Source organism: Triticum urartu, chromosome 3A (assembly GCF_056163025.1).
Source record: "Triticum urartu cultivar PI428250 chromosome 3A, HENAU_Tu73, whole genome shotgun sequence".
In the NCBI taxonomy this organism is placed as follows: Eukaryota; Viridiplantae; Streptophyta; class Magnoliopsida; order Poales; family Poaceae; genus Triticum; species Triticum urartu.
In genome coordinates, this window is record NC_141875.1 from 51,700,624 (window position 1) to 51,713,371 (window position 12,748).

At 41.8% G+C, this 12,748-nt stretch overlaps 2 protein-coding genes across 2 annotated transcripts; both read right to left on the minus strand.

The window, feature by feature from the left end:
- Positions 1–179: 179 nt before the first annotated feature.
- On the minus strand, positions 180–962 carry LOC147978437 (uncharacterized). Its single transcript, XM_087514754.1, has one exon. The coding sequence runs from the start codon at positions 960–962 to the stop codon at positions 180–182; it is 783 nt and encodes a 260-aa protein (XP_087370880.1).
- Positions 963–9,773: 8,811 nt separating this feature from the next.
- LOC125547900 (xyloglucan endotransglucosylase/hydrolase protein 3-like) lies at positions 9,774–10,928 on the minus strand. Its single transcript, XM_048711640.2, has 4 exons — positions 10,748–10,928; positions 10,549–10,649; positions 10,236–10,435; positions 9,774–10,143 (listed from the first exon to the last, which is right to left on the minus strand). The coding sequence occupies exons 1-4, from the start codon at positions 10,926–10,928 to the stop codon at positions 9,774–9,776; spliced, it is 852 nt and encodes a 283-aa protein (XP_048567597.2).
- Positions 10,929–12,748: the final 1,820 nt, after the last annotated feature.

The following is a 12,748-nucleotide window of genomic DNA, read 5'->3' on the forward strand; positions in this document are numbered from 1 at the left end:
GTGTTGCACGTGCATACTTACTAGTATTTGTTAACAGAATAAATTCACGCTAAGAAGGAATCAATCACAATCGGTCATCACCCTTTCTTTCCTATCTATGGATTGAGGAACCTCCTGATTTTATCCTCAGTAGTCTCGTGGGCGATTTAACTATTATTTGATTCAATATAGTCTTTTTCTCAAATAATGGCGAGATCGTTTACAATAAGATGAGAAATTATGTCCGGGATAGCATCTTCCCAAACATCAGAAGATTTACTAGTGAGAGATGATTTTGCTATACAATCAGCTACACAGTTTGCTTCCCGAGGGCACTTACTTACTGCATAATTTGCATTGTCCAGACCCATCTCTTTACTTTCTAGAAGGATAGCCGATTCGTTCCCAAGAAAGGTTTCAGAATTGTGAGGATCAACTGCATTTGAGCTATCTGACTCAATGTGGAGGCTGTTACAACCAATCTTGACTGCTAGATAGAAACCATTCCGAATAGCAATCATCTCTGCCGCATCCACTGACACCACATGCAGTATGAACCAGGCTGCAGCAGCTATAAACTCGCCATGTTCATCTCGTGCCACTGCTCCTGTACCTGCAGACATATTTTCTGTGCTAAAGGATGTATCAACATTAATCTTAACCACTCCTCTCCTGGGCTTGTGCCACATATGATCACGCTTTACCACCGGCTGGTAGGTGTTAGTGAACGAATAAAGTTTGTCGCTAGAACTCGTATTGATACTGCAGTTTGGTTCGGCTGTCGGACTATCTCGCCTTTTGACAATTTGTCGTCCCTGCCACCAGATGTACCAGCTTCCCACCATGGTTAACTCAGCCACAGACAATGTGTTTTTAGTATAATGTCTCTCTACAAGAGCAGCCATTGTGAATGAGCCCGACCGGTCCTCCGCTACAGCTTTCTGAACGTCTTCCTTAAGTCCCAGCTCCTTCCAGATATCCATCGCTCTTTCACGTGTAAATAAACAATGGTGTGCATCTTCAAAACCTGTATGGCATATCGGGCATTGTCCCCTGACAGGTATATGGCGACTTGCTAGGGTACCATAACAAGGAAGGACTCCTCTGATTACCTTCCACACAAGGTGCTTAACTTCCCAGGAATTCGAAGTTCCCATACACGCTTCCATATATCATTCGGCCGACTCCCTTGTGCTGCACTTTGATTTTCTATACGGCCAAACTGGTGTTGGAATTGTACATGATAGGCCGACCGTACAGTAAAAACTCTGGATCGGTTGTGATGCCATATACAAAGTCTTCCATCACCTGCACCCGGAGAGGGATTTGTAGGATTCTATATGAACATCAACTGGCCAGAAAACAGCCCGGATTAAGCTCTCATCCCACTGACCAGTATATGGGTCAATTAATTCCTCAACCTTGCTCAACATAGTTACTCCCCTTGGGCTATAATCTTCCTTGTTTCACTAGAAGGAATCCAAGGATCATTCCAGATGTTGATTTGTGAGCCCGTACCCACACACCAAATACATCCTCTCTTAAACGTTTGTATACTTGATACAATACTTTTCCAGGTAAACGATGAACCCTCAAAAAAGTCGACATGATGGCTTTCTCTTAAAAAAGAAAAACAACAATGCATGCCCGTTCGTTGGTACCGAACAGGAAAAAATGAGACATGTGTACAGGTGCCTCTGTTATGTGCATGAGTGGATGGTAGTTGCACTCAGGGACCCGGCCATACACCGACCAAATATTTGTAGGCTCCACTGGAACACATCCATGTTTTCGTTAAAGTTGAGGCCGGCTAGCTGACCTAGCTTGGAGATTGTTCCATTCGAGTAGTTTGGCGCCAATCAGCACGGTCCTGAAGTCAATGTACAATGGTCGGAGGTGTGACACCTAGCATTGTATGCTTGTAATTTTTTCAAACACCTCTCTAGGCACCTTGCACTGTGCATGGCCTTAGTTGTGTGAGACCTAGCCATACATTCTCCTATAACTAGGTTTTGGACCTTTTGGTATACAACTATTTACCCCAAATGTACCACCTTTTTTTCAAATGACCCTAAAGGTACCACCACTGAAGTTCGCGCTTTAGCTTTCGCCAAAAACTTTTAAACAGGAGAGTAACCCGGCTTGCTCTCCATCCGGAAGAGTGTTTTCGAATGTGGGTACTCCACTCTCGAAGCACTTAGCTTTTACCACATCCACTAGTAGAAAACAGGGCTTTGGTTCGGGCAGGGCAAGCCCATTAGTCCCGGTCCAGTCACGAACCGGGACCCATGGGGGCATTCGTCCCGGTTCTTTAGCCCAGGGGGCCGGCCGGGGCCTCGTGGGCATTGGTCCCGGTTCGTATGGACCCATTTGTCCCGGTTCTAGGCACGAACCGGGACCAATGGGCCTTGCTCCTGGCCCACAAACATTGGTCCTAGTTCTTAGCTCGAATCGGGATAGAAGACTGGGCTTTAGTCCCGGTTTCAGCCACAAACCGGGACAAATGAGTTGTCTATATATACCCCGTCGTCACAGCAGAGCACTCCACAGTGCTCTGTTTTTTCTGGCCGGCGAGGACAGAGCATTTGGGTGCTCTAGCTCACCTCCTATGCACATGAGGTGTTCGATGAAATGCACGAGCCACGCTAGTTAAGCTTTCTCCTCTCGAAGCTCGACCTCCAAGCTCCATTTTCCCCAAGATTTGTCTAGGTTTAGCGGTCCGTCACGTCTCGTTCCCGTTTTCACCGCTGTCGATCGCCCGCACCGATCTCGTTGCCTGCACCACCATGGTGAGCCTCCTGTTCTTATCTTCTTCTGAAAGAAAAAAATTCTTACTTTAGATAGATACTTGTCTAATTTTCTTATTTTCATTATTGCTTGTTATTATATAGTGCGATGGTTTTGGCATCCGCCCCCATCGGCTCTCGTCCTGGCTATGATTCGGATGTGGTATATATATATAATCTTTTATAACTATTTGGTTCATTTATTGTTTATGACAATTATGCCCATCAAGTTGACATAGATTTTATTTATGTAGGAGGTAGTTAAACCGGAAATTCCAACCGACCCTATTGTCGAGAGGTTAAATTTAGTTGAAGAAGAAAACAATTACTTGAAGGAAAAAATAAAAAAATTAAGGAGGAGAAGATGATATTGGAGTTGCATGTTGCGGATGTCGTCGATGATCATAAGATCAAGATGGATGCAATGCGGTTGAAAATTAGAAAGATTAGAAAATATGTCATTCATACCGAGGCTTGGTATCATTATGCCGTTGGATCAATTTTTACCTTGGTTGTGATTATGATCGCATTTGTTGTTGCATTGAAAGGTTTTACATAATTTCAATGTATGGTTTAACTAGATGCTCTGGAGAGCTATATGTTGTTCAATGAGAACTATGTATGTACTTTGTTTTTAATGTGATGATGAACTTTTATTAATTTGGTCACTTATCTATTCATAAGAGCTATATGTACTAAATTGATGATGTGGCTTTGAATGGTGCATTTTGAACACAGAAAAAGTTTGGAGATCAAATAAGTTCAAAAAAATGAAATCCCTTTGTAACGGACGAGCTTTCGTATGAAACCCTCATACTTTGAAAGAGATTGTCCGTTTTTGTACACGAAGTGCGTCAAGTTTTTGCCGTAACTCTCTCTATTTTCTTGCACATGCTACGTGGATGAAATGATGATACCATGCCAATTTTCAACCTTTTCAGAGTTCATTTGAAATGTTTTTCAATTTCAGGGTCTTATAGCTCAAAATAATCAGTAAATGCATGAAAAATAACAAATGAAGTCAGAAATGGTTGAATTTTAATGATGTGGCTTTGAATGGTGCATTTTGAACACAGAAAAAGTCTGAAGTTCAAATAAGTTCAAAAAAATGAAATCCCTTTATAACAGACGAGTTTCCATATGAAACCCTCATACTTCGAAACAGATTGTCCGTTTTGTACACGAAGTGCATCTAGTTTTTGCCGTAATCCTCTCTACTTTCTTGCACATGCTATGTGGATGAAATGATGATACCATGCAAAAAGAAAATTAACTAAAAAACTTTTATAAAACTCTAATAGCAAAAGGAATGAACTAAAAAGTTTTTATAAACCTCTAGTAGTTTTTAAACTAAAATTATATAAAATTCATGCCACTAAAATTATCAAAGTATTTTTTGTTCAAAACATGAAAAGTAGAAAGAAACAAAATAAACTATAATAAACAAGTAGAAACAAAATTACATAAATTAAAATGAAATAAAATAAATAAGTAGAAACAAAATAAAATAAAATAAAATTTAATAAAATAAATAAGTAGAAACAAAATAAAACAAATTAAAATTTAATATAATAAATAAGTAGCAACAAAATAAAATAAAACTTTTACAAAATAAAGAAGTAGAAACAAAATAAACTTTATAAAAGTAAAATAAATAAACTTTAATAAAATAAATAAACTTTAATTAAATAAATAAAAATAGCAACAATAAGTTTTTTGTTGTAAGTATAAACAAAATAAAATAAATAAAGCAACAAAAAAAAATTAGAAAGTGCCAACTACTAGGCCACCACGGCCTGAATACGACTAGAAACCCTACCATGGGCCAGGATTCAGGCACGCAGAAAGCCCAATAGGCCCATCAGGCATAGCAGTGACAATTAGGCCCGTAAACCTGCAATCGAGAGGAGCTCGAGAGGGGTGCGGCAGTGGGGCTTATAAACCACTCCGCGCCCCTCTCAACAAGCGAGGTGGGACTAAAGTTTTGGCCACGGGGAGGACGAGGCCTTTGGTCTCGGTTTGTGGCACTAACCGGTACCAAAGACCGCCGCTTCCCGCCCTTTGGGCTGCTGAAAAGAGACATTTGGTCCCGGTTGGTGGCACCAACCGGTACCGAAGGGGGGCATTGGTCGCGGTTGGTGCTACGAACCAGGACGAAATGTGTGACTATATAAGCCAACACTTAGAAAATTTTGCCCAACTGCTCCCATTCTCCCCCGACGCCGCCAACACGCTCCTCTCGTCGTCGTCGCCGACGCCGCACCCTGCCCGGCCGTCCTCCGCCCCGACGCCGCCCAACTTCGCCGCCGCCGACGGCCTCGACGCCAACTGCCCCTACGCCGGCCGCCGTGCCCTGCCACCCCTGTGAGCACACCTGCCGCTCCACGCGCCCTAGCGTGTGCCCGCCCCGACGCCGGCGCCGCTCCTCACGCACCTGCACCCCTGCCCTGCCCCGCCGGCGCCGCCACCGCCGTGCCCTGCCCGGCCCGCCCCTAGAGCTAGCTTTCCTTTATATTTTTTGTTATATATATATGCTATTTGTTTAGATGTTTTCAGATGTTTTTAGTTGTTCATAAAAGAAATTTAGATGTCAAAAATGTTTTTATGTTCATATATAGAAAGTTTTTATAAAAATGTATATATGTATGTATGTTATCTGTGTATATATGTTCATATATGTAAAAGTTATATTTTTAGAAAAGTTTTATCTATATATGTTCTCTGATTTAGTACATTAATTTTAGGTTAGTTTCATTTTTAGAAAAGTTTTATATATTTAGGAAGAAGTAAGAAGTAAGAAGAAGAAAAAGTTTTATATATGCAAAAGTTACATTTTTAGAAAAGTTTTATATATCTAGCTAGGAAAGGAAAGAAGAAGAAAAAGAATGAGAGGAAAAAGGAAAATAAGGAGAGGAAGAATGGAGAAGAAGAGGAGAAATACATAAGAAGAGAAAAAAATAAGAAAAAGAAGACGAGAAGAAAAAAGGAATAGAGGAGAAGAAGAGAAAATAGAATATTTTCTATTTTCTCTTCTTCTCCTCTATTCCTTTCTTCTTCTCCTCTTTTTTTTTCTTCATTGTCAATATACCCCGTCCCGATAACTTCGTTTAGTTTTAGGATTATTCTAGTTTATGTTTAGTTTAGGAAGAAGGAAAAGAAAAAGGAGAAGAAGAGGAGACGAAGAAGAGGAGAAATAAATAAGAAGAGGAAAAAAGGAAAAAAAAAGAGAAGAAGAAGAAGAAAAAAATAGAATATTTTTCTATTTTCTGTTCTTCTCCTCTTTTTTTTCTTTTTTTTTCTCGATCTTCTCCTCTATTCCTTTCTTCTTCTCCTCTTTTTATTTCTTCTTCGTCTTCTTATTTTGTATCGGGTATGTCATTGTCGATATACCCCGTCCCGATAACTTCGTTTAGTTTTAGGACTATTTTAGTTTATGTTTAGTTTAGGAAGAAGGAAAAGAAAAAAGGAGAAGAAGAGGAGAGGAAGAAGAGGGGAAATAAATAAGAATAGGAAAAAAGGGAAAAAAGGTCGACCAAAATTGTCGAGGACACCTAAACCCTAGATAAAAATATTATTGCACCATATTGGTAACTTTTTGTTCATTTCATGATATCTCAAGTAATAATTATGTTCTTTGTCTTGCAGGGTTTGGAAAAAGTTCACCGAAGAAGCTCCGGGACTGCCGAAGGAGCTGCGATATACATACCTGAAAGTAAGTACTACTAGCTAGCTAGTTCCGTGCATCTCCCATTGATTCTAGCTACTTTCATCAATGACATTTATAATGCTTCACTATCAGTTTGATTGACCTCTATTTCTCGTAAAGTGCTTGTGGCAGGAACAAGGGAATGATTACTGTGGATACTACGTGTGCGAGTTCATCTACAACGCGACTTTCAAAGATAAGCGTGGCTACTCTAAAAGACAATTTAATGTGCGTAAGCAATAATATTCACAATTTCATTTTATTACACCATCATTTCTGTTGAGTTTCATTCATATATATGTATTAACCCCCTTCTTCAAATTAGACGTGAGAGATGCGGAATGAACTCCTACCAGAAGATCACATGAAAGCAATTCAAGAGGAATTGGCGGGATTCTTTCTTGACCACGTCATCAATAAAGCCGGAGAATACCATGTGAAACTTGATTTCAGATGCTAGGGGATTGTAAGAGATCTTACATATTGTATATGTATGTAGCCAGTAGCGTCGGATAGATAATACGAAAACTTATTGTTCGACCAATCTCTCGGAGAAGGAGAGGTCGATCACTTCTCTCGGTATGCATGACGAACTTCTGTACTTAATGGTTTCCTTCATTTTCTTACTAGCTAGCGTGTCGAGGGCCTCTCTATACATATAGTACGTAGCGTCGACCAAGCACGAAGATAAGAAAGGACACTTCTCTCTATTAATTAATTAGCTATCTAACATAATATATGAAACACCTTAATTAACCATACAGAACCCCCAAATCCTCCCCCTTTCAGAAAAAAACCCAAGCCCTTGAAAAGCTGACGCGTGGATGCCTTTTGGTCCCGGTTGATGCCACCAACCGGGACCAAAGGCCCTCCTGCCTGGGCTCACAGCACCGGCCACGTGGAGGCCCATCGGTCCCGGTTCGTGTAAAAACCGAGACTAAAGGCCTTGGGCTTTAGTAACGACCCTTTAGTCCCGGTTCAAGAACCGGGACAAATGGGCCTTAAGAACCGGGACAATAGGCCCTTTTTCTACTGGTGATCTCATCTTCGGTGAGCATTTTAGAAAACCACTTGCTTCCAAGACTTATAAGTTGTGTATATCATTGCTATCCAAATCATGCCAAAGGTCCCCTTGGTCTTGACAACTAAGACTGACATGAGTCGGCCCGAGCCAGGTTCTGGCTCGCCAGAAGGACATAGCAAAATATGCAATAAAATCTAGGTGATTATGACTTGATATACCAACATGAGACGAACAACCTGGATGCGGCGGGCGTCATCAAGGGCCGAGGAATACGACACCGGGTGTTCTGGCCACTGCCAGAGATGTGCGGAGCTAGCAGTAGGGACACTTTTTGTAGATGTGGGCAGCGTACCATAGCACTGTGCGTTCGGAGAAGTGTAGAAATCCAAGAGAGAGAGAGAGAGAGAGAGAGGAAGTGTGAGCGGGACTAAGTTCGGGGTTGCGAGATCGCGCCGCCAAGCAATGGGACACATATGTAATTTCTGGCATTGAATTCCACTAAATATTAGGCGAAGGTTGGTCGTTAGATGAAATCATTGGACGATGAGGATTAGCGCTAAATGTGTTTAATGTTCAATGTTGCAGAAGCGACGCGGATCATGGGAAGCCAAGATAGTTCTATCTCTGCCCTTTGTGCTTTTTTATATATATGCTACTTTCGACTTAGAAATGTGTTTAGCGCAAAACACATTTAGTGCTAAACATCGAAGTGACAGGTAAGATTGTTTGGATCCCCCCTCTCGTACTTTTATACTTCCTCCGTCCCATAATATAAGAACGTTTTTGACACTATACTAGTGTAAAAAACGCTCTTATATTATGGGACGAAGGGAGTAGTTTATAGTTTAGATTTAGATTTGGATGCTCTTATATTATGGAACGAAGGGAGTAGTTTATAGTTTAGATTTAGACTTGGATCACTTGGAAATGTTTTCTTCTTCCTTGCTAGGAGCATAAAATAAAATTGGGTCATCTGTTCTGTTAGTGATAACAGAGAGTTGATAATTTCCTTCTTATATCTTATATATGAGTTATCCTCTGTAACACTAAGCTCCTTAGTTTTTAAGGCCTCACAATCAATTGAGGTTTCCAACTGTAATTGGTTCACCTGATTTTGTCTGAGTCAACAATTTCTTAAAGCTCTCTCATTTAACTATTTTATACTACACTGTGCTTCCTAATTGTTAAGGTCTCACTATTAATTAAGGTCTTCGATTTAGATCTAGATCATCCAATTTTGACTGGATCAACAATTTCTCAAGAAGCTCTTTCATTTAATTATTTTAATCACCATATTCTCTAATTTTGAAGCTCTTTCATTCGTTTGAGGTATTCAATTTTGGATTTGTGGTTTATGATTTTTATCGGGTCAATGATTTTTCAAATCAATCAGCAGCAACTGACCTATAAAAACATATCAACCCCGTGCACTCTTCCACCACCTAGAAGAAAAAGCATCACCATGTGATACGATAGCACCAATATAGTACATGCAACCACATACGCGGAAATTTTCTCATATAAATATGAGTTGATTAGCGGATAACATAGAAAAGTTAATCTCATTTCTACAGCCATAGAAAAGTTATTCACACAACCATTGTGACAAAAATTATGTCCATATGCCAACATGTATCAAAGACAAATTGGTTGGTATTTTTTCATGCCATTTATTATGATTGCTTCTGTACAAAACATAACAATATTAAATTTGAGATAGCTATTTTATATATGAGCATGAAAGTAAGCAGTGGAGAAATTAAACGATTACTAGCAAATTATGGTAGGTTTCATGTTGAATGGCATGCCAAAATTTCCATAACTTATAAATTTGTAGATGACAACTAAAATCATTTTCTGAATGTATATATTTTCCAAATATATATATTTGTATATGTCCAACACTACAAGAATAATAAACACGTGCTTTCAAAGAAATGCTTAATTTTTTTTTTGCGAGGGAGAAATGCTTAAATTTTGCATGAGTAAACTCATGAACCTCAAAAGTTTGTGCTGCCTGGAGAAAGAGAGAAGAGAGAAAGAGAGAAATAGTATCCACGGTCTTAGAGAAAACAATTTGTAGGACGTGATGTTCCTTTGGCGAAAAGAAATTTCCTATTGCATCCACCATTTTACATATAAAAACTTTTATTCCGAAGAAAAAAGGTCATCAGTTTCTTACAAGAAAAAAGATCATGTAATTATTGAAATTGCTAGCCCGTGCTGTAGCACGGGTCGATGACTAGTGTATCTAATCTGAAACAAGAACAAAGGCTAATTAGTTGTTGCACTCTCCCGGCAGCTGGGCGTACGCCTTGTCCTTGTTGGTACAGTAGTCGTAGGTCATGTGCTTGCTCTTGGCGTCCTTGTAGGCCTCCCACTGCGCGGGCGTCAGGCTCTGGATCGCGTTCCACGACAGACCCGGCGAGCCACACTGCGCGCCTCCGGTGGCGGGGCAGCCATCGACGTCGAAATCCTGAAACACAGTGGTGAACGGCGCACGGTTATAGTCGACCCTGTATTTGCCATTGTCCGTCGCCCAGTCGGAGCCGTCCCAGATGCTCGCCCGGATCTTGAACGGCCTCACCGGGAACAGGCTAGGCGCGAGGTTCTTCAGCACCCGTATCGGTGTGTCATCGACGAACACCCTATGATCAATTGGGGTACACGTGATATATCATTGATCCACTCAGCACATGGCAAAGTTAGGGACTAGCTAGGGGATGATTGATGGGCTTACACGAGCTGGTAGGTGTTCCAGAGTATCTTGTAGTTATGGAAATCGGCTCCCGGGTCGAACCAAAGCTCGGTCCTCTGCTCCCTGTCGCCTTTGCCGTTTAGGAAGATGTTGGTCTGGAGAATGATCGGCTTGCCGTCCACGTTGCCCAGGAACTCCAAATCCACCTCATCGTGGTCACCTTGCTCGGGTTCCGTCGTGAGCTAGACGTACAAGATACATTTATATCTGACTTCTAGTATTCATCATCTAACTAAAGGAAGTGGCTAGCATATAACATATGCAACATGTAGAAACCACATGTTGCAACACTCACATAGAAGGCCGTGACGACTCCGGCACTGTACCCGGGCGGTGTCTTGATCCTCATGTGGAAGAACCCTGAACCATACGCCTCCTTGGAACTAAATCCAGCCCCTGCATTGCCCAGGACGGAACAAGGAGACAAATTTTTGGGTCAAATCGGGTCAAGTATCATACTGTGTAGTGGGGGAAAAAAGATGATCTATATGTACCGGAGCTCTTATCCAAGATGATGCGAACTGCTGTCCCCTGATCAACTAGGTGATTACCATCTGTACCTCCTACTGCCACGAAGTTATCGTTGAACACTGCCGCAAGCGCTGCCGGGCTAAGCACCAAAGAGAGGAGGGGGAGGGTGAGGAAGAGAACCCATGGCTGCAAACTGGAAGCCATTGCTAGCTGCATTGGACAAGAGAGCTATCTACGTGTGTGCTTCCTGCTTAACCAAGAGCTCGTCTCACACCGCCTCAACACATTAGACCATAGCACTTATATAAGCTAGATGTGGCACACTCATGTTTGTACAAATTAGGGGCTATTCAATTTTTTAATCGACTAAAAATAGTAGTAATTGACTTGTCAAAATATAGTAGTAATTATTATAAAAATATTAGGCAAAAAGCAAATTGTTGAACATTAGAAAACATTTAATAGCCACGCACTAGAAAATAATACATATCTTGAAGAATGTTTCTTGCTATAATTGGATTATTCTCAAACATTGCACTTTTGGCATACAATAAATTGATGTTATGTATTTTTTGATATTTTTAAGAAAATTGCCACACTAGTTTATTGGCAATAACATTTTGCTATATTTGTCGTATTACCATTAATTTATTGTGAATTACTGCCTATTATTTTAGAGTTCTTTTATAGTACATCAAGTCAATTTGGGTAATTTATTTTTATGGTTGGACAGCCCAGATGAGGCAATAGGCAATACTATGCCAAATTTCTGGTACTATAACGAGTATTCAGGGTTATATTTGATACTTCACCATACATTCTCCTATAACTAGGTTTTGGACCTTTGGTAGTACAACTATTGACCCCAAATGTACCACCTTTTTTTTTCCCGAATGACTACCACCACTGAAGTTCGTGCTTTAACTTTCACCAAAAACTTCAATACAGGAGAGTAACTCGGCTTGCTCCCGGGAGAGTGTTATCGATTGTAGGTACTCCAAGCGTTTTTGCCACATCTCATCTTCGATGAGCATTTTACGAAACCACTTGATTCCAAGACTTACAAGTTGTGTATATCATTGTTATCCAAATTATGCACCCTAAAGTTCCCCTTGGCCTCGACAATTAAGACTCACAAGACTCGGCCCGAGGCTCTAGCTCGCCTTTTCTCAAGAAGGGTGTGGCAAAATACAAGTGATTATGACTCGATATACCAACATGAGAAGAACAACCTAGAGGCGGCGGTTGTCGTTGAGAGCTGAGGAAGACGATAGCAGGTGTTGCAGCCGCGACCAGAGAAGTGCGGAGCAGGGGGCGGGAAACTTTTTTAGATCTGAACAGAGTGATAGCATTAATCTTGATATGCATAGGTTAGTTAGTGGCATAGCCGCCGCGTCGTGTAGATCATAGAGTCAGTACTTGGTTAGTTGATGTGTAGCCGAGTCAAGTGCATGCGTTTAGAGGTTGTTAGCTAGCGTGGTGCGTCTGTGTATGCATGTTGGCCTAGTCTTGTGCGTGAGTGGCATAGGAACCGGGCAGGCTGTTGCTCCCGTAGCGTGTGTGCACGTGTGCTACTTAAACAGATGTAGGTGGTAGAGCCAGAAGAGCCGAGTGTAAGCCATGTAGCCATTGTAAAGAAAAAAAGATTGGGGCGTTTGAGCGTCCGTGGCGGCGTTCGTCGCCGGCCAGAAAATCTTGTGTTCACTGTTCTTCTTCTTCCACCTCCGTTCGAGTGAGAGGAGAGGTAGCTAGAGGGTTGCGGTTTCAACAATTGGTATCATGAGCTGGTTCATCTTGGGTGTCGTCCCCTTGCCGGAGGCGTGTCGGCAGTGGCGGCGTTCGCCGGCAGCAGCGCGATGAAGCTCCGGGCTGTGTGTCGGCCTGTGGAGGTGCGCGGCGCTGCGGCTGCCATGGTGGACGCAGAGGCGGCGCGCGGTGAGTCCACGGCGTGTGCTGTGGTCGGCCTCGTCGGGCGTGTTGGGTGCGCGCGGGACGTGCGGGACGCACTGGTGCGGTCTGGCTCG

Coding starts and splice junctions, on each gene's coding strand:
- LOC125547900 (XM_048711640.2), bottom strand. CDS start 10,928: ATGGCTTCCAGTTTGCAGCCATGGGTTCTCTTCCTCACCCTCCCCCTC. Junction 10,650..10,747: donor CATCTTGGATAAGAGCTCCG/GTACATATAGAT, acceptor TGGGCAATGCAG/GGGCTGGATTTAGTTCCAAG. Junction 10,144..10,235: donor TGGAACACCTACCAGCTCGT/GTAAGCCCATCA, acceptor AATTGATCATAG/GGTGTTCGTCGATGACACAC.
- LOC147978437 (XM_087514754.1), bottom strand. CDS start 962: ATGGATATCTGGAAGGAGCTGGGACTTAAGGAAGACGTTCAGAAAGCT.